We start from the raw sequence: 27,830 nt of genomic DNA on the forward strand, positions 1-27,830 counted from the left end.
AAAAATTCATGGAAAAAATTTGCACTTAAAATGAAAAGGAATAACAAAAATATACCTGTTATAAGGATGACTTTTGTGGAAAAACAAGCAACACACCTTATTCTGAGTTTTATTTAACACGCAAATTGTTTACAATAGTACGCTGTCATCATTTACAACAAGTGCACAACACACGAGAAAAATTCCTGAAGCATTCAGGCTGTAAAACTCTTCAAAGAGAAAATGTGGAAACAGTTGTTTAGCTAACTGACAACCAAGCTTCTGTATAAATGAAATGATATCTTTTGATTGCGCGCGCAAGCGCGTGTGTGTGTGTGTGTGTTTGCACATGCACATTGAAACACTCACATAAATATATCTATATATATATATATATGTGTGTTTGTGTGTATGTGTGCATTTATATACTCACACACACACACACACATGCACATATATAAGATAAAGAGATCAAGATTAAAATACAGTTATGAAAATTCTTGAGGTGTGTACATATAACGAAAGATCACTTAAATTGCTATTACATTCAGACAATGAAGCAAAGAAGCTTGGTAGTCTGTCAGCAAAACTTCTAGCTGCACATCAATCAAGAACATGGGAGTTTGGTCAGGGAAAGCCAGTTAAACTGCATACTCATAAAAAAGTAAAGAGAAAAATTTTACATTTAAATGTTAAATGACGATACCACAGAGTCACATCTATATAACCCTGAAAGGCAGAGTTACATTCTGTGGCTCGGTGAGAGGAAAAATCTTTGTACAGAGTAATAAGAATGAAAAAAGAAAAAATAGACATCACACATCAAGTGCATATGTTATATTTTATTTCTTATCTGTGTTTCAGCCATGGCTGATTTGGGATTCTTCCCTGACTAGTGGGTCATTTCCTGAAGTCTCCTCACATGTTTATGTTACAGTTAATCTCTGCCATAGTATAACTGGGACATTAGGCATGATTATGAATATCCAAATTCTAACAAGCCTAAAGGATTTAAGGCCTTTGACAAATATTATAACAATCTGTACAAGAGAGAAAGATAGGGATAGGAATGTGTATTAAGAAGGGAACTGAATAGCCTGGGCAGGGATAAAGGGAATGTGCACTTAAGAGATAATGGAGGAACTGAACAGGAACAGACAGCAAGGGAGGAAAAAGAGGGTGAGATAAAAATTAAGAATTTCAGTTGCATTTTGACTGAGTAAATGCTGAAGGTGTCACAAGTCAAAAGCACTACCAGTTATCTATACAATAGTTATACACGTGTGAAAACTTTGAGAACCTTATGCAAACGGGAGAAGGGATGAATCGCAACAATACAGCAAAACAATCCATGGATTAGGAAATGACTTATCAGTGGGTGCACTCTGTTTTACAAGAGTGGAAAGTGAACCATAAGATAATTCCAAGCAACTGTCCATAGTGCCCAGACAAAAGCATGGTTACAAATATACAGCAAAGATCACACACGCCCTCCCTGGCTGGCAACTGCCATGGGAAACTTGGCAAGGAGAACGAAGGGAATGTTCTAAAAGATGAGAATTAACTATACCCAGTCCTGCTACCCAGTGAGTGTCCTTTACCTCTTGTGAACAGGCCTCTCAAGTATGATAGACATGATTGTCACCAGAACTAGTTCTGCAATTAGACACTCCATGCGGACTAGGTTGAAACCAAAGGGAAGTCTTGCAACACAGGAGAGCAGTGTGATCCTTAACACACCACCATGTTTCAGCCACCACAGGTGGGAAGCACAGGCATGATAGCAGTGCCTCTTTCCCTCCCACCTTATGCACACACACACTATCAGTTGAATGAAAATAGGCCTCAGGAATTGTTTGGGGTGGCATTGTGTTGGGTTCCACCACAGTGAGACTGCTGAGATCCATCTTCAGTAGTAGCGGCTTGTGAAGGATGAAGTGGAGCATCTTTTCTGGGAGGCATGCGCTCATTGATCTTATCCAGACCTTTTGCTTCCTCAAAGCTGGTAATCTTATGATGAGGAGAAAATCCTGCAAGAGCTTTAAAAAAATAATAAAATAAATAAATAAAAATTACTTATTTTTCACATTACATGTGCCTACATGCACACATGCATGTATATATTCTAAATATTATGCCTAAAATTTAAAAAAATATATTCCATCATACATTACACTTTACTAAGTACAATCTTTTGCAGGTTTGCCTAAGATGACAAATCTGAGTCACATAGGTCTAACATACGTAGTTGGAATGATGCAATGGGATACTGAACATGAGGTATAGACTGTTGATCATGCTATTTTCACATTTTCAACATCAAAACAATACATTACAGTATGTGTAAATTGACCAACATCACTTTACACACAGTTGTGCTGTGATAGATACTAGAAACATACACAAGGATAAAACTTCCTAGAAGACCAGGAGATGGCTCACTCACACTAACTAATGAGGAACTACTGCCAAAATGTTATGTGAAATGCTTTGTGTGTGTGTGTGTGTGTGTGTGTGTGTGTGTGTGTGTGTGTGTGTGTGTGTGTGTGTGTGTGTGTGTGTGTGTGTGTGTGTGTGTGTGTGGGAGGGGGGGGGGGTTACTTTCCTTAAGTGAAAAGATTATGTGGCCAAGATTCCATCTTTTGTGAAGCATACATTATCTATGGAAAAATAACTGGAAAGCTACATATACAGTATTTTTTTTTGGGTTCTCTTTGCTTGCAGACTTTTGACAGAAACCCGGTATAGTTATGAAGCACATCAGTAATACTGTTCCAACTCATCAAAAATTTAGTAAAACCATTCTGGTTGGTTAATCATTATATTAATAAAATTATTACCTCCCGAGTCATAAAGATAGATAGAAATGAATCGTCACAGTTTCAATGGATCTTTAATACAAGCTCTTCAAGTATACAGTTGAGCTTGGTTCTAACGAGCATCAAGGGACTGACAAAATTTCCTCATTATAACCGTTACTCGCTATATCAGTGATAGCAGAGATGGGGAAACCACTGGGACTGTTAAACAATGAACACTTTATATCAGTGATGAGTTAAATCTACCTCCTATTTTTTTTAAATTCTCAAAAACCTGATAAAAAGATAGATTCAAAAAACAAATATTAGAGAGAAAAAAATAATAATAATATAAGTACATACATATTTTTGTATTAATATGCTTGTATAAACTGCAATACACTTAATATTAAACACAATTTATGTGTCTGCAATTAGACTAATGTGATGCTAAGCACTTTATATACAGTGTCTGCAATTTTAAAATCATACACTTATACTAAACAATTTATTTCTCTCTAATTAAAAATAATACTATTTAATAATAAACACGATTTCAATTAGTCTTTATTTATGAATCTTAAAATTGATGCTTGTTTTAAAGATTTCACTTTGATATTTCTTAAGTTTCTCCTTAAAACACTCAATGCAGTAAAAGTCTCATTACTTGACTCAGTTCCTTCAAAAAAATTGACTAATGTGTCCATTGCACCTTGAGCTTGTAGGCACTGATTTTGATTCACTTTCAATTGTCATCATATCATCACAATCATTGTCTTTACCATCGTTGTTATTGTCTTTGTTGAGCACAGTATCTACAACGTTAATAAGTTGTCATCGACGCGTACAAATTTATCAATGTTATCTGTATTAAAACCTACAATGTTGTTACGTAGCAACCATTCGGATAATGGTAAGTTGTTTTCTTTGTTTCTATCTTCTTGATCTACAATTGAAATTTCATTTGAATTTAATTTCAATTTCTTGAAGCAATTCGAAAAGCTTGTCGAAGTAATGTTGTTCCACGCATCATTCAATAAATTTATAGCATCCAATATCGATATAGACTTGGTAAGTTTCTGTTCTCTTTGACTGATCAGATGTAGAACTAGAAATCTTTTATAAAATCCTTTCAAACTCTTGATAACACCCATGTCCATTGGTTGTAAAATTGATGTCACATTAGGAGGCAGAAACACTAGCTTAATGTTGGACAAATTTTGAATCTGAGAATGTGCAGGGCAGTTATCAACTAACAATAAAATATATTTCTTCTTTTTGAATAGCTATTTATTCCAATCATTTACATATTGCCGAAAAATATCCAAATTCATCCAAGCTTTCTTGTTTGCAGTGTAATCCACAGGAAGTTTGTTACGTTTTAACGAATTTCCGATAACAAACAGTTTTTTTTTGTCAGTTCCTGTCATATTTGCGCATACAAGCACCGTCAAGCGAGCCTTTGATTTTTTTACCACCAACACATTTTTCCCCTTTTAACCACTCGCAGGCTAAAGGCAAATTTCCGCATGTCTATTTTACAACTGTCTTTCCTTATTTTGAATTTATACCCCCTCAGGTTCATAATCTGAGCAAGTAGAAGAATCCCATCAGAATTCAGTGTGCTCAACCCATTCAAAGCCTTATACAAGCAAATTTCCATGCATCTATCCCGTAACCATTTTTCTTGAATTTAAATTTGTGCCTCCCTTATGCGTTGTTTGAGCTACATTAAAAATGCTCTCATTAACATTTACACCTAGTCTCCAGCCACTGCAATTTGCAGAATTTAAGCCTTTCTTGGTAAGAGAAACCCCTTCGTTCCCCTCACCAATCTTGTTGCCCTTTCCAGTACACACTCAAGCAACTCTGCATCCTTCTTAAAATGAGGCCTCTAGAGCTGTATGCAGTACTCAAGGCGTGGCCTGACCGTTGCCTTACACAAAGGAATATTCATCTCCATTTCCCTGCTAGCAAAATTTCTGTATATCATTGACAATACCCCATGACCGGCTCTGGCAGTCTGTGCATTGCTCAGAAAACTTCATATCTGACTCACAGGTCTTTTTCATTTTCTACCACCGTAAACATAGTACCACACAGTTGGTACGTTCCTCTGGGGTTACTGCTACCCATATGCAGTACTTGGCATTTGTCAATGTCAAACTTCAGTTGCCACTTCTCAGCCCATCTGCCCAAGTTTTCTAGATCCAGTTGCAGTAGCACAACTGCTGTAGATGTCTTCGTCATTTCCTGATTTCTGACCATCACACCATCAGCCATTTTCAATCCACTGCAGGATGAAGGCCTCCAGTTCCTTCTGTTTTGTGCAATGACCATCCATTTACTACCCACAAACTCATGAATTTCATCTATCCATCTCCGTCGTTATCTTCCAAGTTTTCTTCTAGCTCCTCTTGGGTACCATTCTGTTATTTTTTTAGTCCATCTGTCATCATGTCTTCGAGCTATATGTCCTGCCCAGGACCACTTTAGTTCTTTAGTTTTGATAAGAATGTCCTTTATTTGAGTTTGCTGCTTAATCTATGTGTTTCCCTTCTTATCTAACAGTCTGATTCCTAATATAATTCCTTCCATTCTTTGCTGTGTAGTTCTCAGCTTCTCTTCCATTCTTTTGGTGAGTGCTGAAGTTTCACTTCCATAAGTCAGGGTGGGGAGTATACATTGGTTCATTACTTTATGTTTCAGACAAATTGGGATAATGCTCCGCAGTATGTGACTATATTTCCTGAATGCTATCCACCCAAAATTTATTCTTCTCTTGACTTCCAGCCATTTATCATTATTACAGCTAATGACTTGTCCCAGATAAGTACATGGCTCCACCTTTTCAATTACTGCTCCTTCAATAATTATATCCCTTTCTGTGGCATACTTGTTCATCATTACTTTTGTTTTAGCCATATTCATCTTTAGTTCAAAATCCTTACTAACTGTGCATAACTGATTAAGAAGATTTTCCTCTAATTCTTTGGGATCGTGGCTTATGACCACAATATCATCTGCAAATCGTGAATGGTTTAGGTACTCTCCATTCCCATTGATTCCTTTCTGCGACCAGTCTAATCTTCTGAAAGCTTCTTCAATGGCAGCAGTAAACAACTTCAGAGATATTGTGTCTCCTTGTCGAACTCCTTTCTCAATTTTAATTCTCAGATTTCTGCCCAAACACGGTCAATCCATTCATTTGCCATTATTGGATCTGTAGACTGAGATTCTCTACTAATTTTTGCATAAAGGATGCATTAGGTTTTTAAATCGATCCAGCCAACCATTGTTACACACACAAAATCGTCGCGTCCAAATTGTTTAGCAAATTTTTCTGCTTGAGCTTTCAAGATCGGACCATCTATTGAAAATCCAGCACTTCTTTGCATGGTGAAACACTGAAGCAATGCTTCCTCAATGTTTGTAACCTCGCACTTTCTAAATTTTTTTTTCGGTTATGTTCTTTTCCAGTGCCAATATATAAACATCTTTATTCTTCCACAATATCGATACACTTTCAACATTTTTTGCACCATGTTCTAACTCACGAATAATTTTGACTTTTTCGCGAATTGAGAGACACTTTCTTTTGTTAGTATACATGTTTCTGAAGGAAGGGTTCGTTTCTAACTGATTTTACTTTAAAATGATAAACTGATCTGCATACAAAGTTCTTAGAAGCCTGAAATGCATACAACATTCCTAGAAGTACTGAAATAAATTTATGGTTCAGTGAATACAAGACAATCTGTAAATAGGGCAATATGACAAGAGGAACGCCAATGCACTACTGTATAGCCCCTGCTCCCGGAGGACAAGGTCATAAACTGGTTGCTAATCCGATGCAGGTGTCATAAAGCTAAGTCATCATTTTCATTTTCATCTATTCCAAGTTTTTCCAACTACCCGAGCAATTAAGAATGTTTACTTAGTTACCAAAATTTGTTCGGTGTAGTACGCTCGTTATAACAGTGGGCGATTGTATGGGAATACGTGTAAATTAAAATCATTATGGTTTTTTGTTCGTTATTTCCATGCTTGTTATAACCAAGTTTGATTGTATTAGCAAATGATTCGAAGCAAAAAAAGCATCAGCAGAAAAAAAAAATAAATAAAATAAAATAAAACCCTCTCACATCACCCACTTACAAATGCCAATCTGTTCCAACAGTCCAACTACCCTTTGGCTGAAAACAAATTTCCATGCATCTATCCTGTAACCATTTTTCCTAAATTTTAATTTGTGCTACATTAAATTTGTGTTGTTTGAGCTACGTTAAAGATGCTCTCATCAACATTTAGCTCACTCAATCCATCCAGAACCTTAAACATCTCAATTGGATCTCCATGTAGGTGCCTAGTTTCTAAATGCTGCAATTTTCAGAACTGAATTCCTTTTTGGTAAGAGTGCCCATTAGTTCCCCCACCATTGTTGCTCTTCCCTATATACATTCCAACAGGTCCACATCCTTCCTACACCGAGGCTTCCAGCCATGCCATGCAGTATGCAAGATGTGGGTAAAGCACTGCCTTATACAGGAGAATAATTACCTCCTAATTCCTGCTGGCAAATTCCTCTATATATCACTGAAAAATCCCCATGAGTGGTCTTCATATCTCATTTACACTGCTCAGAGAACTTTATATGTAAGTGCACAATTAACACAGGTCTTTTTCATTCTCTATCACCTTCAGTGTGGTATCATAAGCTGGTACATTAATCTGGGATTACTGTTACCCATATGCAGCACCTTGCATTTGTCAATGTTAAACCTTAATTGCCACTTTAATTCCCACATGCCTAATTTTTCTAGATCTCGTTGCAGTAGCATAAGCTGATTATTATCATTGACTACCCTGCCAACCTTTGTATCATCTGCATACTTAGACATTAAGCCTGATATACTTTTCAATATCATTAATAAATATTGAAAACAACAATGGACCCAGTACTGTCCACTGATAACCACTCTTTGCCTTCTCCAACTCAACCATCGACAGATGCTTGTCCTCAATGCTACACTGCTGAAATCTGTGCAGCAGTCTTTCATATGGGGCAGTATCAAAAGCTTTTCTGTATTCAATGACGACCTTAAAATTATTTTTTCAATCCAGATCCTCTGTTACTATGTGATAGTATCCAATTAGTTTGGTCAGATAGGATCACTCTCGGCGCCTCCGTAGCAAGGTGGGAAGGAGCAGCAGTGCGTAGCACATGCTTCTTGATTAGACCGGGGTTCGAGCCCGTCACCACCAAATACGGAGGATACGGAAAGGTCAGGGAATGACCACTGCATATCCCAGAGCAATATGGCCTTAGTTGCTAATGCTCTTAAAAATCAAACAACCAATAGGATCACTCCTTAACAAATCTATGTTGTGATTGCAGTACAAATGCAATCCTGTCTAGATAGTCTAGAGGCATTACTTCTTTAACCACTGACTCCATTATTTTCCTTGGAACTGAGAAAATAATGGAATTACCTTATGAATGGAGATCAGTGCACTGTGTGGCAGGGTTATTGGCCAACGGTTCCATGTTTCTCTTCCTGAAAGTCCTTTATGGGCGTTACAGTTATTAGGATACATCTAACTAGCAATCCTAGTTATATTAGTATTAGCATTAGCAAGGGCACATGATGCAAGAAAGAAAGCTTATATAGCATCAGCCAAAAAAAAAAAAACCTTATTTCACCCATCCCCTTGCTCCAAATGTTTGTCAAATTCTGCCTTGAATCTATTTAAGGTATCAACTTCTATGACAGATGGAAGTTTGTTCCAGCAATCAACCACCCGCTGGCTAAAGGCAAACTTCTGCATATCTATCCTACAACCGTCTTTCCTCAATTTTAACTTATGCCCTCTCAGGCGATTATTCTGAGCAAGAGGAAGAATCCCATCACCACTGAGCATGCTCAAACCATTTAAGGCTTTATACACTTCAATCAGATCACCTAGCAGGTGCCTAGTCTCCAGACACTGAAATTTGCAAAACTTAAGCCTTTCTTCATAAGAGCAACCCTTTGTTCTGTTCACTAATCTTGTTGCCCTTCTCTGTATTCGTTCCAACAGCTATATATATCTTTCTTAAAATGAGGCCTCTCAGCCCATCTGCTCAACTCAGGCCTCTCAGCCCATCTGCTTAAAATTTGCCACCTCTCAGCCCATCTGCTCAACTTTTCTTGATCCTGTTGCAGCAGTGTACTGTCATTAGAGTCATTAACAACCCTGCCAACCGTCGTATCGTCTGCAAACCTGGACATTCAGCGTGCTTTACAATCTCCAATCCCAATATCATTTATAAATACAGAAAACAACAATGGACACAACAATGAACCCTGAGGGACTCCACTAATAACATTAGTCCATGATGAGCAGTGCCCATTGATTACCACTCTCTGTCTTCTCCCACTCAACAATCCCTTTATCCACAGCAGCAATTTGCCTCCAATGCCACACTGCTCCAATTTTTGCAACAGTATCAAAGGCCTTTCTAAGATCCAAACATATGATATCAAAGTTATTCTCTGCATCCAGTTCCTTTGTGACTACATCATAGTATCCAATCAAATTAGTCAGACAAGACTTCTCCTTAATGCCTCTCTGCAATGCTTCTTTAACCAGTGCCTTCATTAATTTCCCTGGAACAGAAGCTAAACTAACAGGTCTGTAATTACCTGTGTCACCCTTTGTGGATTGGGGTCACATTTGCACATCTCCCCTAGTCCAGGGAAGCTCTCATAATTATGGCTAAGGGTTTGCTTACTTCCTTTGCCATCCCCTTTAATATAACTGGATAGATATCATCCACCCCAGGTGCCTTTCTTATGTTTATCTTCAACAATTTCTCCTCCACTTTACTCTCAGTTATTACAAGATTATCTAGCTTACTGCCAGAGTTGAATACACCTCTGGCATTCCCCTCCCTGAATAACTCCTCATGTGTGAATGTAGATGCAAAATATTCATTTAGTTTGTTAGTTACCTGAGCAGGATCATCAACAGTTGGCCCATCGATATCAAGTGGACCAATCTGATTCATAGCTTTCCTTCTAGTGTTTACATAAGTAAAGAACTCTTTGCTGTTTTTCTTTGCATCCTTTGCCAAAGATTTCTCATAATCTGCCTTCGCCTGTCTAACCTCCTTTGTAACTTGGTTACAGACCAGCTTATGTCTATCATAGGCTTCTGTGTCACATGTTAATTTATATTAGTATTAGTATTAGTAATGGCTGCATGGTGCAAGAAAGCCTATGGCTTATGCTGCACCAGCCAAAAAAAAAAAAAAAAAACCCGAACAAAACAATGATAAAAAATAAAATAAAATAAATAAATAATAATAATTAATAAAAGAAAAGGAAATTAAACCTATCATCCTATGTGCTTCCCTCACCCGAAGGTACTATCCAGATGACCTCTGAATTTCCCCAAACTGTCAGCCTCTACCACCCACGTAGGCGACTTATTCTAGTAATTTATAACTCGCTGGCTAAAATAAAACTTCCTGCAGTCCAATTTAAACATTTCCCCCCTGTAACTTGAATTTATGTCCCCTAGTTCTAGCATCATTTATAATCTTGAAAATTTCGTCCTCATTCATTTTACTGATGCCTCTTAGTGCCTTAAACACCTCAATCAAATCTCCTCTAAGACGTCTAGTTTCCAAACTCTGCAACCCACATATATTCGAAGTCTTTCTTCATAAGGACGCCCTTTTGCCGATCTCACCAGGCGAGTGACCCGTCTCTGCACCCTTTCAAGAAGCTCGATATCTTTCTTTAGGTGCGGTCTCCATACTTGAACACAGTATTCCAAGTGTGGTCTAACAAAAGCCTTATATAATTGGATCATCATATCCCTATCTCTACTTGCAAAAGTTCGATAGATCATCAATAGGACACCATGGGCCTTTCTTGCAACCTGTTTACAATGCTCAGAGAATTTTATGTCTGACCATATCGTAACACCCAAGTCCCTTTCCTCCAGAACTGGGTTTAGTTGAACTCCACCAAGTGAATAAGTTATTTTGTTATTACTGTTTCCCAGGTGTAATACCTTACACTTTGTTGAATTAAAGCATAACTGCCATTTTTCTGACCATTCCTGAAGTCTATCTAGGTCTCTCTGAAGAAGCTCAGCTTGACAGTGATCATTAACCACTCTACCAATTTTAACATCATCTGCAAATTTAGACATCACACCCTCTATTCCTTCATCGATGGCTTTCATGAAAATTAAAAACAACAGTAGTTCTAATATTGATCCTTGGGGAACCCCACTTCTTACATCAACCCAATCTGAGGAATAGCCATTTATTACAACCCTCTGCCTCCTGCCCTGAAGCCATCCTGCTATCCATCTAAGGATTTTCCCAGTGATTCCAACCTGTTCCAGCTTATAAAGCAACCACTCATGTGGGACTGAGTCAAAAGTTTTGCTGAAATCTAAATAAACAATGTTGAAATTATTCCCTAAATCCAGCTCGTGAGTGACCCTTTTGAAATAGCGAACCAGATTTGTTAAACATGATTTTCCCCTTACAAAACCATGCTGAGTATCCTTGAGAATTTCAATTCGATCCAAATGATCCTGAATTCCACCCTTGATCATTGCCTCCATGATTTTCCCTACCACTGAAGTCAGACTGACGGGTCGATAATTTCCCACTTCACTTTTAGAGCCACCCTTATGTACATTGGCACTTTTCCAATCCAAGGGAATCTCCCCAGAGTCTAGTGATGCTTACATAATTAGCCTCAATGGTTCAATGCACTCACTTGCCACCTCCCTTAATATTATGGGGTATATTCCATCAACTCCAGGAGCCTTACTGGCCTGTAGGCTCGAAAGTTTTTTCATTAAATAATCTTGCGAAATTTCAATATCATTAATTACATATTTTTCAACTTCGCTCCCACAATTTCCCATTGCCACAAAAGGTTTTCATTTGTAAATATCGATGCAAAATAACTGTTGAGTTCATCTGCAACAGCAGCTGGTGTATTTAATAATATTGCCTTTCCCATATGTAAAGGTCCGATCTGGTTTGTCCTGCTCTTCTTGGCATTTATATATGTGAAGAATTCTTTATCCCCCCTCTTTGCTCTGTTTGCTAGTGATTTCTCATAAACTGCCTTTGCCTGTCGAACCTTTTCTGTGGCTCTATTACAGCTCATCTTGTAGCTGTTATAGGCTTCAGTACTTTTTATTGCTCTGTAACCTTCCATGCCACCTTTTTCTGCTCAAGTAATGTGGCAACTTCACTGTTCATCCAACTTGGAACCCTCCTTGTGGAGTATTTTTTTTTATGGTATATACGCATTCAAGGCATCTGTGATTAATGTTTTAAAAGCATACCACAGTTCAAATGTGTTCATTCTCTGCGTGATATCTACCCAGTTAATAGAGGCCATGTAGTACCTTAAGGCATCATAATTTCCTTTTCTGAAATTAAAACCCATTCTTTTGCCTTTTACTGCTGCTACCTCTCTCATCATCATCCACTGTAGAACTCCGTGATCACCTCCTGCTACTGGTTCCTCTACTGTCAACCTTATTATGTTATCTGGTTCATGGGTGATGATGAGGTCTAGGATATTCTTTTCTCTAGTACTTTCCCTGACATGTTGATACAAATAACAGTCATCTAGTTGATTTAAAAATTTTGTTCCCCTTGTCGAGTTTCCTTCCCATTTTCTCCAATCAATTAGAAGCAAATTGAAATCACCCATAAGACATTGACACTTACTTGCCCATTCCATTTGCATGTAGAAGCTTCCGTCATAATCTTCACAATCACCTGGTCTGTAGATTACTCCTACTCGCATTATACCTTTGCTTCCAACTATCTCACACCATACAGATTCTATACTAGCATGTGAAACGTCTGAATCCGGGAAAGCTATCGTCGCACTCAGGCTGCTTCTGATAAGAAGAATTACCCCACCACCCCTTTTATCTACCCTATCCTTCCTAAATACATTATACAAGCCGTACTGAAACTCATCATCCCCAATTTTCGGGTGGCACCACGTCTCCGTAAGCCCTATTATGTCCGCATTACTTGTTTTAACCAGCAGTTCGAATTCGCTCATTTTATTGACGACACTTCTAACATTACTATACAAACAATTAAGACTTACTGTTCTTGTATATTTAACAACCCTAACACAACCCTTGAAGTTTTTTGGGCTCTCTTCCCTGGCATTAGCTACCCACTCATGTGAAACGTTTCTGCCCCCAGAACATCTAGATAATACGTCCAGCTGGGGTAACAGATAAGAACTCTTAAGGTATGTGCAAGAGTTACTTTGACCAATATTATCAGATAAACACGTGTCAGTATTACCCACATCGCCCCCCCCAACTAGCAGTTTCCCCTGAATCTTTAAGGTATCCTCAATAATACTGGCAAAAACGTTTGCACCACCTTTGTTTAAGTATATTTCATCTCTACAAAACAAATTCCTTCTACCTACAAGCATAGGCCATGCTGATAGAAATTTCCCCCCCTAAAGCCTTGCAGAGTCCTTCAAGTCTTCAGTTAACCCACAAGGCTTTTAACATATAATCCCTCCTATCATGTCTGGGCAGAATTGCAGACACATAGACATTGTGGCCTAGCTCACGGCATTTCCTCAGCTTGGTCCTGTATTTTTCCAACAAATCGTCAGATCACGTACATTTAATATCATTAGTCCCCATGTGAAAAATAATATTCTCTTTACCCCCCTTAAAATCTGACAATCTGTTGGTGACATCATTAATAGTTGCTCCCAGCAGACATACCCTGGTTCTACTTCACCTATCCTTATTACAAAAAATATTCCCCGTTTCCCTGACAATGGAGTCTCCTAATAAAACAATGTACTTTTTAACCAGAGTAATTTGAACTTGGTTTTTCTGTTTTGAGGCCCGAATTGGGTGTGCATCACTTGGTAGATTGCTGGAGTCTTGAGCCCCTGATGAGCTCCCAGATGCATTATTCTCGAGGACAAGCACCCGTTTTTTTCAGGACTCAAATTGTTCCATCAGGGCACTCCTTACATCGATCACAAAGAAAAGAATCCCCAGGTGAGTAGGATTCACCAAGTCGACCTTGGAAAACATTCCACAGGTTCCACAACAGATTAAATCATGACTCACCTGTAAATCGCCATTATATCTATAATTTTATATCGTAAAAAATTATATCTATAATTTTATTAAAATCAAACTGTTACAGGAAAACCTATAACAAAATAATACAACAATATCTAAATGAATCAAATATTTAAAAGCACTAACCAACAGTAATAAACTTAACTGAGGAGCCCTGACAAAGTGCGTCCGCTCGCCTCGAATGCCAACACTGGAATCACATGGAATACACTGGTATCCCATACATTTTTCTTCTCTGTCACATGTCTAATTAGTTCATCTGACATCTATTTAGGCCTAAATCTTGTACAATTTTTCTTTGTTGGTATGAAAAGCCTAGTAGCTTCCAAGATTAATTCTTTGAATGCTTCCCATTTTGAATTTGCTGTTGGTAACAAAATCAGTTGGTCCCACCGTATAGAATTTAAATACTGTCTCAGAGCACCGCAGTCACCTTTACGAAAGCAAAAACCCTTCCCTTTCCCCTTGATGGTAGTTACTTCTTTGAGTAAATCCCACTTCAGCACACTGTGATCACTGCCACCTAGTGGTTCCTTTATCTGCAGATTCTTGATCCATGAAGTGTGTGTGTGTGTGTGTGTATGTGTGTTATGGAGGTTTAATGGCGCATAAGCTGCTGGGGCCATAGTGCACCTGATGCATGAAGATTCACTACTGATAATCAGATCAAGCGTATTACTCCCTCTAGCTGCCTCCCGAACATGCAGCTGTAGAAAACAATCATCCAATAAATCCACAAAAGCCTTGCTAGTGTGTGAGTGACCAACCCACAAATTCCACTCAATCTCTGGGAAATTAAAATCCCCCATTATAAGACACTCTGATTTACTGACCCACTCTATTTTTCTGCACAATTGCTCATTATACTCATCAGATTCATTTGGCCTATAACACACATCTACTCTCATTTTTCCTTTCCCAGTGCTTATGTCACACCAAACAGACTCAACATTGCATTGTCCACAACATCAACTGGATGTGCTTCCTTAGATTTTGTGTTTCTTAACTAACAGCATAACCCCTCCTCCCTTTCTGTCCGGTCTATCCTTTCTGTACACATTGTACTCCCCAAATTCCAGTTCTGCACTGCTTATGTCTGTGTGACACCATGTCTCTGATATCCCAACAATATCTGCCTTTGATGTCTTGACTAGCACTTCAAGCTCATCGAATTTATTAACTATACTTCTAGCATTGGTGTACATGCAAGTATACATGCACCTGTTTCTACTCTTACGCAGGAGCAGCAATGCGTAGCACACGCTTCTTGATTAGACCAGGGTTCGAGCCCGTGAACACCAAATATGGAGGATGCGAAAAGGTCAGGGAATGACCACCGCATATCTCTGGAGCAATATGGCATTAGTTACTAATGCTCCTAAAAACCAAATAAACAAACAACAAACAAACTCTTAGTTACCCTAACACAGCCCGTGTATATACTTGTTCCACTATGACTCTCAGCAGTCTTCGAAATCCCCATTGCCTTGCTTTCCAGGCTGCTGCTCAATTGCATTTCAATAGAAGTAGTGCAAGAATCACTTTTACCTCTGCCAGCAGCTACTGTTAATCTATTAGTCCATGTATCCCCTCAAGCTAACAGTTTTCCGACCCACCTAACTGTGCCTCGATAGCATCAGCAAATATTCTTGCACTCTTTCTATTTAAGTGTATCCCATCCCTGTAGAAGCAGTCTCTCCTGTTAACAAGCACAGACCAGGCTGGGAAAAATTCTACCCCTTGAGCCTTGCACAATCTCTCCAGAGCCGAATTGATTGACAAGTCTCTCATCATATTCTCCCTTCTATCGTGTCTGATTATCTATCCTACTGATAATCAGATCAAGAGTATTACTCCCTCTAGTTGCCTCCCGAACATGCTGCTGTAGAAAACAATCATCCAATAAATCCACAAAAACCTTGCCAGTGTGTGAGTGACCAACACACAAATTCCAGTCAATATCTGGGAAATTAAAATCCTCCATTATAAGACACTCTGATGTCATACCAAACTGACTCGACACTGCACTGTCCAGCCATGTCCATGTCGACTGGCTTTACTTCCTTGGATTTTATGTGTTTCTTAACTAATAGCATAACCCCTCCTCCCTTCGTATCCTATCTATCCTTCCTGTACACATTGTATTTCCCAAATTCCATTTCTTCATCCCTTATATCTGTGTGACACCACATCTCTGACATCCCAACAATATCTGCCTTTGCTGTTTTGACCAGCATCTCCAATTCATCATATTTATTTACCAAACTCCTATTATTTGTGTACATGCAAGTATACATGCACCTGTTCCCATTCTTAGCTATCCTAACACAGCCCATGTATTTACTTGTTTCGCAATGACTCCAAGCAGTCCTGCAATAGAAGCAATGCAAGAATCACTTTCACCTCTGGCAGCGGCCACTGTTAATCTAGTAGTCCGTGTATACCCCCAACCTAGCCGTTTTCCGACCCGCCTAACACTGTCTCGATATCATCAGCAAATATTCTTGCACCCTTTCTATTTAAGTGTACCCCATCCCTGTAGAAGCAGTCTCTCCTGTCAACAAGCACAGACCAGGCTGAGAAAAATTCTACCCCTTGAGCCTTGCACAATCTCTCCCATGCCGAATTGATCTACAAGGTTCTCGTCATATACTTCCTCCTATTGTGTCTCGGCAGAATTGCAGACACTTTCCAATTCAACCCTAACTCACAGCTTTTTTTCAGCATTGACTTGTACTTTTTAGGTAATTCTGTCGGTCTTCTACTCTCAATATCATTATTGCCAACGTGTACAACAATATCACCCTTTGTGTCCTTAAAAGACTCTACGTCATCAATCTTTGCCCCTTGGTAGACATACCCTGGTCCTGTTCCCTCTATCCTTTTTGCACAATATGTTCTCCATTTACCTGACAATAGAGTCACCTATATGTCTCTTGATGTCCTGTTATTTCTAAAGCATCACCCAGGAGTATAAAGTTAGTTAAGGTTTGTTGGTTATACGCTTTAATTCATCACACTGGATAGATCCATAAAAATGCAAAACATTGCATCTTTAATTTTTGCAATCTGCACCCAGAGTAGTTTGTTCTAAAGGCCAAAAAATTCACTTTATGACATTGATGTTATTATTATTATTTATTTATTTATTTTTTTTTTTTTCTTAGCACACTGGTTAGAGCAAAAACTTGCAATGTGAAGAGTCCACCAATTCTGCAGAAAGGCTCTGATATGCCACTTGACATTGCTCAGTGCCTTCAGCTAGTGATGATTCATGGTCTTGTTTTGCTACAAATAACTGTTCATTGAATGGCCAAATGTTGCTATTTGGCCATTCATTTCTCCATCTAAGCATAGGTAAGAATAAGCATAGGTAAATCAAAACTGAGAGTAGGAGTGTGCTATAGGCCTAATGACTCTGATGAGTATAATAAGATACTGTACAGGGAAATAGAATGGGCCAGTAAATCAGAGAGTCTTATAATGGGGGATTTAATTTCCCAGATATTGACTGGAATTTGTGGGTTGGTCACTCACACACTAGCAAGGCTTTTGTGGATTTATTGGATGATTGTTTTCTACACCAGCATGTTCGGGAGGCAACTAGAGGGAGTAATACTCTTGATCTGATTATCAGTAGTGATTCTTCATGCATTAGGAATCTGCAGATAAAGGAACCACTGGGTGGCAGTGATCACAGTGTGCTGAAGTGGGATTTACTCAAGGAGGTAACTACCATCAGAGGTAAAGGGAAGGGTTTTTGCTTTCGGAAAAGGCGACTATGATGGTCTGAGACAGTATTAAATTCTATACAGTGGGACTAACTGATGATGTTACCAACAGCAAATTCAAAATGGGAAGCATTCAAGGAACTAATCTTGGAAGCTACCAGGCTTTACATACCAACCAAGAAATATTGTTCAAGGTTCAGGCCTAAATGGTTGTCAGATGAACTAATGAGACATATGGCAGAGAAGAAAAATGCATGGGATACATACAAATTAATGGGTGACATGGAAGCCTATGATAGATATAAGTTGGTCTGTAACCAAGTCACAAAGGAGATTAGGCAGGCAAAGGCAGATTATGAGAAATCCTTGGCAAAGGACGCAAAGAAAAACAGAAAAGAGTTCTTTACCTATTTAAACTCAAGAAGGAAAGGGATGAATCAGATTGGTCCACTGGATGTTGATGGTTCAACAGTTGAGGATCCAGCTCAGGTGGCTAACAATCTAAACGAGTATTTTGCATCTACATTCACACATGAGGAGTTATTCAGGAAGGGGAATGTCGTAGGTGAAGTAAACATTGGCAGTGAGCTAGATTATTTTCTAATAACTGAGAGGAAAGTGGAGGAGAAATTGTTGAGGATAAACATAAAAAAGGCACCCGGGGTGGATGGGATCTATCCAGTTATATTAAAGGAGGCAGCAAAGGAAGTAAGCAAACCCCTAGCCATAATTATGAGAGCCATAATTTGGACTCAGGGGAGGTACCCATGGACTGGAGATGTGCAAATGTAACCTCAATTCACAAAGGAGGATCAAAGGCTGACACAAGTAATTATAGACCTGTTAGTTTAACTTCGGTTCCAGGAAAATTAATGGAGGCACTGGTTAAAGAAGCACTGCAGGATCATCTGGACAAGAATTCAGTTATAGCTCAGACACAGCATGGTTTTTTAAGGGCAGGTCTTGTCTGACCAATTTGATTGGATACTATGATGTAGTCAGAAAAGAACTGGATGCAGGGAATAACTTTGATATTATATATTTGGATCTTAGAAAGGTTTTTGATACTGTTGCGCATGGAAGACTGCTGCACAAATTGGAGAAGTGTGGCATTGGAGGTAAATTGCTGCTATGGATAAAGGGATGGTTGAGTGGCAGAAGACAGAGTGGTAATCAATGGACACTGCTCAACGTGGACTAATGTTATTAGTGGAGTTCCTCAGGGTTCAGTGTTGGGTCCATTGTTGTTTTCTGTATTTATAAATGATATTGATGATGGTGTATCAGGCTTAATGTCCAAGTTTGCAGACGATACCAAAGTTGGCAGGGTTGTTAAGGACACTACTGATACTATGCTGCTGCAACAGGATCTGGAAAGGTTGAGCAGATGGGCTGAGAGGTGGCAAATGAAGTTTAACATTGACAAATGTAAAGTACTACATACGGGAAACAGTAACCCCAGATCAACGTATCAACTCTGTGGTACTACGCTGACAGTGGTAGAGAATGAAAAGGACCTGGGGGTAATTGTGCAGGCAGATATGAAGTTCTCTGAGCAGTGCAGATGAGCTGCAAGAGTAGCTCATGATGTCTTGTCAATGATATACAGGAATTTTTCTAGCAGGGACAGGGATGTGATTATTCCCTTGTATAAGGCATTGGTCAGGCCACACCTTGAGTACTGTATACAGGTCTGGAGGCCTCATTTCAAGAAGGATGTAGAGCTGCTGGAACGAGTACAGAGAAGGGCAACAAGATTAGTGAATGGAACAAAGGGTTGCTCTTACGAAGAAAGGCTTAAGTTTTGCAAATTACAGAGCCTGGAGACTAAGCATCGGCGAGGTGATCTGATAGAGGTGTATAAGGCTTTGAATGGCTTGAGCATGCTCAATGCCGATGGGATTCTTCCTCTTGCTCAGAATAATCACCTGAGAGGGCATAAATTCAAATTGAGGAAGGACGGATGTCGGATAGATGTGCGGAAATTTGCCTTTAGCCAGCCGGCAGTTGGTTTGTGGAATAGACGCCCATCGCTTGTTGTTGAAGTTGATAGCCTAAACAAATTTAAGGCTCAGCTGGACAGGTATTTCGAACGGACGGAGGGGTGAAATGGGAGTAGTGGTTGTTTTTTTTTGGCTGATGCTGAATAAGCTTGCTTTCTTGCATCATATGCCTCTACTAATGCTAATCTGCATAGTTTGTGCTTCCATGCTAATTCCCTGCCTCCAGCTGATTCTGATTATCAAGGGCTGGGCATTTGTGTCATCACAAGACAAAATGCAGTCCTCATATGAGGTGAGGATGTGTCATTAGATTGTGTGCTTCAGGAACTGGTTTGTGTCTAATGAAGTGGGAGGGGGGGGAGCAACTCTTATCTTTCCTAGAAGAGTTCTTTCTTTTACATCTGTCACAAACTCAGGTCTCATGCACCAGATTGTAGCTTGATTTCAGATGTAATGCAACCATTACAAAAATTATACCTGGAATGACTGTGCTGGATAATGTCTTCTAAAGCGGTCTGAGAGATTGAACAAGTAGAAGGGTAGGATTTTTATCATAAGACATACTGTTTGGTCTAGTCTGTCACTACATGAAGAAAAAAATTTTCATTGCTTGTATTTTTTTATGAAGTATATTCCTGCCTGACTTTGTAACTTTCACAACTGTACAGCTGAAAAACCTTTCCATAACTAGCTGCATTTGCAATGCATATAAATAGCCATGAATGATATAGTGGCTAGAATTACATTTCACTTCTTGAAGAGTAAATGACTGACACTCAGCAGTATTCACAGGTTTGACGCACATTGCTGCATAATCTCACTATGGCTATATGCTCTTTGCATTCAAAGAATATGTCAGCACATTCTTCAAATGTACACATCTCACAACATGGCAAACTTACTCTCCAATGTTTACTGCAGGACAAGTGAAACTAGTCATTATGACAAACATGGAATGCACAGTTTCCTTTCTGGGATTATCTACTGAAGGAATATACTTAAGTTTGACCTTTATATTACACCAATTTATGTAGAGAATTTCTTCACATTTCACCCCCCATCAACTACCAAAGTTGTAATTCTGCTAGTTTTTTTTTTGTGACCTTTTACAATAAGACATATGCTTTTCAGGCAATTGGTAATAAAAATGCAGTTTGTCATTTATTTTAAAGTATACATACCAAACTGACAGACCAATTTCCTTAGCCTTAATACACATTGGCAGCACGTATAGATAACAGTACATATTCTAAAAGAAAGTTTATATTTACCATTATGAAGAGATGCTCGTCCTTCTGAAAGTGCTCCAAGAGGTAGAGTACCCGTTGGTGTTAGTCCTTTTAGCTGAAGAACACTTTCACTTTCTTCTCTGTTAAAAAACAGTAACATAATTACTAACAAAAACAAAAAAGTAACAAAACAAAAACAAAAAACAAAAAACTAATAAAAAAGGGGCTTAGAGGGGAACAGGTATCCTGGGTGTTATCAGACACTCAGCCTAAAACACTGATGGATCCAATATCTCTCTATTACAGAAGATTTAGGAGAAGTCCGGTTGGCCTGCTTCCCTAAAATCCACTCATGCACACCTTCTCGATGGTAAGCCCTGTTACGTCACTTAGGTGGCAACGAACGTGTAGAGTGGTTCTCTTCAAGACGCCTGGTCAGCGTGAAGAGGAAAAGACCAAACCCTCCAACAATGAGAGCACAACAACACAAATGGCCCTCAGTCCCCAGCAGCTTTCACTCTCCCTCTTACGGCAGCGAGAGGATCAGAGTGGAAGCAGAGGGTGCTAAGAATCTCTGGGTACGACCAGGCTGCCATGCACGGAAATTGAACTTGGCCTGTTATAACGTACGATCACTCATCGGTGAAGACAGGATATTAGAGCTGGAAAAGGAATTAGAAAATGTGAATTGGAATATCATCGGTTTGGCTGAAACAAGAAGAAGAAATGAATCACTTATAAGTTTATCAAGTGGAAATCTGCTGTACACCAATGGAAACAGTGAAAGGAGTGAAGGTGGAGTTGGGTTTCTGGTCCATAAAGATTTTAAAAACAACATTTTGGAATTCAAAAGTACATCACCAAGGGTGTCAAGACTAATACTCAAGATTTCTAAGAGGTACAAGCTAAAGATTATAATGATTTATGCACCAACATCGAGCCATGATGATGAAGAGGTTGAAGAAATGTACGCCAAAATTGAGAGTCTTCTAGATGAGCAGAAAACCCACTACACTATTATTATGGGGGACTTCAATGCTAAGGTTGGAAAAAGGCTAAACAGTGCAGAAAGAGGAACTATAGGAAATTTTGGAATTGGTGAAAGAAATAAAAGAGGTGAAAGACTTGTGGAATTTGCAGAATCTCAAGGAATGTCAGTAATGAATACTTTTTTCAAGAAAAGGGTGAACAGAAAGTGGACATGGAAGAGTCCAAATGGATTAACAACTAATGAAATTGACTTCATCCTCACTAACAGAAGATATATTGTGACTGATGTTACCGTCCTGAATAAGGTAAATGTTGGAAGTGATCACAGAATGGTAAGATGTACACTTGATATAGATGTAGGAAAGGAAAGGAAAAAACTGACTCGAGTAAATAATACAAAGGTCTTTGAGATAACAGAAGAGGAGAAAAAGCAGTATGTACTGGAACTTAAGAACAAGTATGAGCTTCTGCAGACTGCTGAGGACCAAGATATCGACGAGGAATATTACAACTTTTTGAAAGTGATAAAGCCCAAGAAACCTATAGGGAAACAGAAATCCAAAGAAGAAAAAATTAGTCAAGAAACACTTGTCATGATGAACCAAAGACGACAAATGAAGAGCAAGAAAAACACTGACAGGGAGAAAATTGAGTATACTGAGTTATGCAAAGCCATTAGAAAGAGACTCAGAGAGGACATAAGAAGATTTAACACAAGAAAAGTAGAACAATCATTAAGGGAAAACAAAGGATTTAAATCAGCAGCCATGAGAAGTAATACAGAAAGACAAATGATACTGAAACTGAAGAATAGCGATGGTGTACTTATAAACAGCAGAGAAGGCATAATTCAAATAGCAGAAGACTACTATAGAGAATTATACAAGGAGCGAGGGAATGATACCAGCAGTGGGGAAGATGGATTGCAAAGTAGCAACACATACGACATACCCGATATTCTTCCTGATGAGGTAGAACATGCATTGAAGAAAATGAAGAATCGGAAAGCCCAGGGGGAAGATGAAGTTACTGTAGAGTTGTTAAAATTGGGAGGAAGAGACATAACACAAAAACTGGCAAGGCTCTTCACAAAGTGCATTAGAAAAGGTGTGATGCCTAAGCAGTGGAATAATGCAATCATAGTTTTGCTGCATAAGAAAGGAGATAAATCAGAAACTGGAAATTATAGACCAATTAGCTTGTTATCCCACATCTACAAGTTGTTCACAAGGGTCATTACTAACAGATTAGAAAGAATACTTGATGAGAATCAACCGAAAGAGCAAGCTGGCTTTAGGACAGGATTCTCAACTATGGATCACCTTCACGTAATATCACAGCTAATGGAGAAAGCAAATGAATATAAAACACCATTATGCCTGGCATTTGTGGATTATGAAAAGGCATTTGACTCCATACAGCATAAGGCAATGTTTCGGGCACTGGAAAGACAAGGCATAGATACTCCATATATTATGATTTTGAAGAAAATATATGAGAGTGCTACATCCTTTATTAGACTAGACAAAGACAGTAGGAAATTTAAAATCGAGAAAGGAGTTCGACAAGGAGACACAATATCTCCGAAGCTGTTTACTGCTGCCCTTGAGGAAGCTTTCAGAAGATTAGACTGGTCGCAGAAAGGAGTCAATGTGAACGGAGAGTACCTAAACCATTTACGATTTGCAGATGACATTGTGGTCATAAGCCACGATCCCAAAGAATTAGAGGAAAATCTTAATCAGTTATGCACAGTTAGCAAGGATTTTGGACTAAAGATGAATATGGCTAAAACAAAAGTAATGATGAACACGGAAAGGGAAATAATGATTGAAGGAGCAGTAATTGAAAAGGTGGAGTCATATACTTATCTGGGACAAGTTATTAGCTGTAATAATGATAAATGGCTGGAAGTCACGAGAAGAATAAATTTTGGATGGATAGCATTCAGGAAATATAGTCACATACTGAAGAGCAATATCCCAGTTTGTCTGAAACGTAAAATAATGAATAAATGTATACTCCCCACCAATTTATGGAAGTGAAACTTGGGCACTCACCAAAAGAATGGAAGAGAAGCTAAGAACCTACACAACGAAGAATGTAACGAATTATATTGGGAATCAGACTGTTAGATAAGAAGAGAAACACGTGGATTAGGCAGCAAACTCAAGTAAAGGACATTCTTATCAAAACTAAAGAACTAAAATGGTCTTGGGCAGGACACATAGCTCGAAGACATGATGACAGATGGACTAAGAAAATAACAGAATGGTACCCAAGAGGAGCTAGAAGAAAACCTGGAAGACAAAGGCGGAGATGGATAGATGAAATTCATGAGTTTTTGAGTAGTAAATGGATGGCCAGTGCTCAAAACAGAAGGAACTGGAAAGTTGCTGGAGAGGCCTTCATCCTGCAGTGGATTGAAAATGGCTGATGATGATGATGAACATAATTAATTAAAAATTAGATGGAATAAAAAGCAAGATCAAGATTGATGAAAAATTATGCTTGAATTGCTGACTTTCTGAAAAGAAGACAATTCAAAATTAAATACAATGTCAACTGAAGGAATACATGACTCAGCAGAGAGTGGTATAGGGTTCAACTTAATACTTATGAATTCTGTTCCAAGTTTTTATTATCATTTTTTTTAAAAAGAACCTGTTGACCCTATTTTTAAAAGTGAAAATGAAATATTCATAAATATAGATAGCAGTTGACATCAATGTTCATTCTAGAGATTAAAATTTGAATAAAATAGAAAAATTTATCAAGAAAAAAAAAACAAAAACTGTTAAAACAAAATTAACTTTATCAAAGTACATCATCAATAGAAAGCTCTTGTAAGTTGGATCAGTCGCCCAAATTATAATGGATATAATTATCTCAAAATACATAGGAATGATCCCTTCCAGAAGACAACTGCTTATTGCCCAGAAACAAGAGAAACAAGCCCAAAATCCTTTGCTACACCCAAGATAACATATGAAATGCTCATAACACTTAACTTTCATAATTTAAAATAGCATGGTTTCCAAATATGCTACATCCCACCTATATATATATATATATACAGTAGACTCTCGATTTTCCGGTATAGATGGTAAAAATAAAATTCTGGATAATTGATTTCCTCGTTAATCCAAAAATATCGAAAAACGTTCAGGAACTTACCGTAAAAAAAATGCCGATGGATAAAAAACTTATCTTGCATTACTCTCGTGTCCAATACAATGCTTGCATAGGTATAAAAACATATCTACAGGTAATGATGTATGCTTGCGTCGGGCACCAAAGTCTGCCGATGGTGGTGCACAATAATTTTCACAATATTTTTTACAAGTTTGGTTTTAACTTAAAAAGTCTATTGATATCTTAAAAACATGTTTTGTTTTAAAATTAAATTTTAATTTTACAAAAAATAGAAAGAGATCAGCGAAAATCAGTTCACTTAGAGAAATAAGAAAGTACTGAAGATTGTTTTTTGACTTTTGCAACCTTTTGACGAATGTCGCTTCGAATATTTCTTAAAACCAGTTTTTCCGATAGAACACTATTGTCTTGCTGCTCCAGGTAGTCAAGAAGTGCTTCTGCATGGCTTAAAGCAACACTATGGCTGATTTTTTGTGACAATATTAACTCTTCTTTCTCTTCTTCAGGTTCACCATCATTATTTAGTGGTGGTGTAGTAGCCATTACTTTATATAAAATTTCTTCATCATTTAGTTTTTTTTTTTTTTTTATGAAAACCCCAAACACGAAAGGCATCAAAACCTATAGTACTCAGTACAGTGCATGGGTTGAAGGAGAAGTATGGGGGGGGGGGGATGCCGGAAATTTTACTCTGTACTTCATGGTCAGCTAAATCTTTGTCAGAATTAAGCCAATCATGAATTGATTGCTCATCGACATCCCTGCACCCCTCAATTTTTTCAAATTTCGTAACATTTCTGGTACCAGATCTTCGCAGTTTTTGTCAAATCCCAAGATTTCTTCATCGCTTCCCTGTTAAATTTTATGCCAAGACCTCTTTAAGGTTATGCTTTTTGTTGAATTCCATGCTGCTGAAACTTCATAAATAGCATCTAATACAGTCAGGTTTTTCCAAAATGTCAATAAATCACAATCATTTTCTTCCACTAACTTGAGAGATAAATTTCTGTGATAAACTGCTTTCATTTGTTGGATGACACCTTGATCCATAGGTTGTATTAAAGCTGTCACATTGGGAGGTAAATATTTGACAAACATATTTCCATTGTCTGATTTTAGAATTTCTTCATTAGGATGACTTGGTGCGTTATCTGATAGCAGGACAGCTTTCTATGGCAAGCCCACTGATGCCAGATGCTGGAAAATATCTCCCTGTCCATTCAGGCTGACTTATTGTTGTAGTAATCGATAGGTAAATTTGATATTACAATAGTCGAGAAAGCCCTTAGTTTTTTTGCCATTCCAATTACGCAGAGTTTTAAAGAATGAGACCCAGCAGCATTTGCACAGCAAAAAAACTGTCAATCTTTGCTTTTGCATTTTACGTCCTGGAGCTTTTAACTCGATTTCGTAAGCCAAAGTTTTTGTTGGAAGACACACCCTTTTAACCAGAGTAATTCAATAACTGAAGAACTCCCTGAATTCATATCATCTGTCCAGGGGGATTTACTTAACAGCTGCCATTAGAAAAACAAATCAAATACTAAGAACACTACCACAAATCATAATACACCTGGATTTTGGCTCTGAATTAAAACAAAAGTTATCTCAAAACTGCTGGATTAAAATGCTTCAAACCATTATCTAAAAAGATATTCTAAGTAAAACATTAAATCCTAGAGAAGAGAAGTGGAAGAGAAAAAGAAAAAAGAAACGATGGCAAGTGGTGTCCCATTGTTTCAAGGGAAAGCCATTCTGGGAACACTGCACTCATAGCATTTTAATGACTGCGAACTCTCTGCCATGTAAATTTTTTTTATAATGAAAACCCCAAACACGAGAGGTATTAGAATCTATAGTACTTAATACCATGAATGGGTTGGAGGGTGAAAAGATGAAAGAAGATACTTGTTGACATTAGAATTGAGCTTCTGTAAATTGTAATTTTCAGGAAATACGTATGAAGGAAGGTTGTTCCAGAAAATGGAAATTGAAGGAATAAACGAGGAGGAAGAAAAGTAGGCTCTATGAGTTTCAAGTTGGACAGTGAAAGGATGTTGACTGGTTGTGGCATGGGTTCAGACTGCTTTGGAAGAGAGAGAGAGAGAGAGAGAGAGAGAGAGAGAGAGCGGGGGGGGGGGAGAGTGGGAATTATAGAAGCCAATTCAGAAGAACAGTGCCCATGGAAGTATCTATAGAAAAGGCATGCAGCAGAAACAGAACATCTATGAGACAGAGAGTGGAGAGACTCTGTTAGAGATGAGTCATTTACTTAATCTAACTGCCCTCTTTTCAATGGAATCTAGAAGCCTGAGAGAGGTTTTGGGAGCATTGTCACAGATGTGGGAACAATATTCTGTGGTAGGGCAGATTTGAGATTTGTACAGAGCGAATAGCTGTTTGGAAGAAAACTAATGCCGAGAGCAAAAGGGAAAACCCAGTTCTTTAGATGCAGAGGAAGCAATATTTGAAATGTGCTTATGCCAAGAGAGATTAGAAGATGATATATCTCCCAATGGAGATACATCATCTTGCCTAGAAATCGGAGTGTCATCAAAGCATAGGAGCAGAAGAATCCTTTTTGCAACCTATAAGACAGGAGTGAGTTTTAGAAGGATTGAAACCAACTAAGTTATCATTTCAACATTGGAGAATTACCCGGAGATCAGCATTTAAGGAATCGGTAGTGGATATTCGAGAAGTTTAGGTTGTCTGAGCAGGGCAGGGTTTCTCAAACTGGAAGGTGGAATTATTATTATTATTATTATCATCGTT

The 27,830-nt window shown here is 38.3% G+C and overlaps 1 protein-coding gene across 3 annotated transcripts in view; it reads right to left on the minus strand.

Annotated features, from left to right (window-relative positions):
• Positions 1–426: 426 nt before the first annotated feature.
• Positions 427–27,830, minus strand: part of LOC150083673 (serine/threonine-protein phosphatase 2B catalytic subunit 2-like) — a 341,700-nt gene continuing 314,296 nt past the window's right edge. For all 3 annotated transcript variants that reach the window (XM_090378116.1, XM_090378115.1, XM_090378114.1), the window contains exons 12-13: positions 20,952–21,049; positions 427–2,018 (exon numbers count right to left, since the gene is read on the minus strand). In XM_090378116.1, coding sequence (XP_090234242.1) covers positions 1,825–2,018; positions 20,952–21,049 — 292 coding nt within the window. In that variant the 3' untranslated portion in view covers positions 427–1,824. The remainder of the gene's footprint in view (positions 2,019–20,951; positions 21,050–27,830) is intronic.

Source organism: Mastigoproctus giganteus, chromosome 7 (genome assembly GCF_048544385.1).
Source record: "Mastigoproctus giganteus isolate SK-2022 chromosome 7, ASM4854438v1, whole genome shotgun sequence".
Classification (NCBI taxonomy): Eukaryota; Metazoa; Arthropoda; class Arachnida; order Uropygi; family Thelyphonidae; genus Mastigoproctus; species Mastigoproctus giganteus.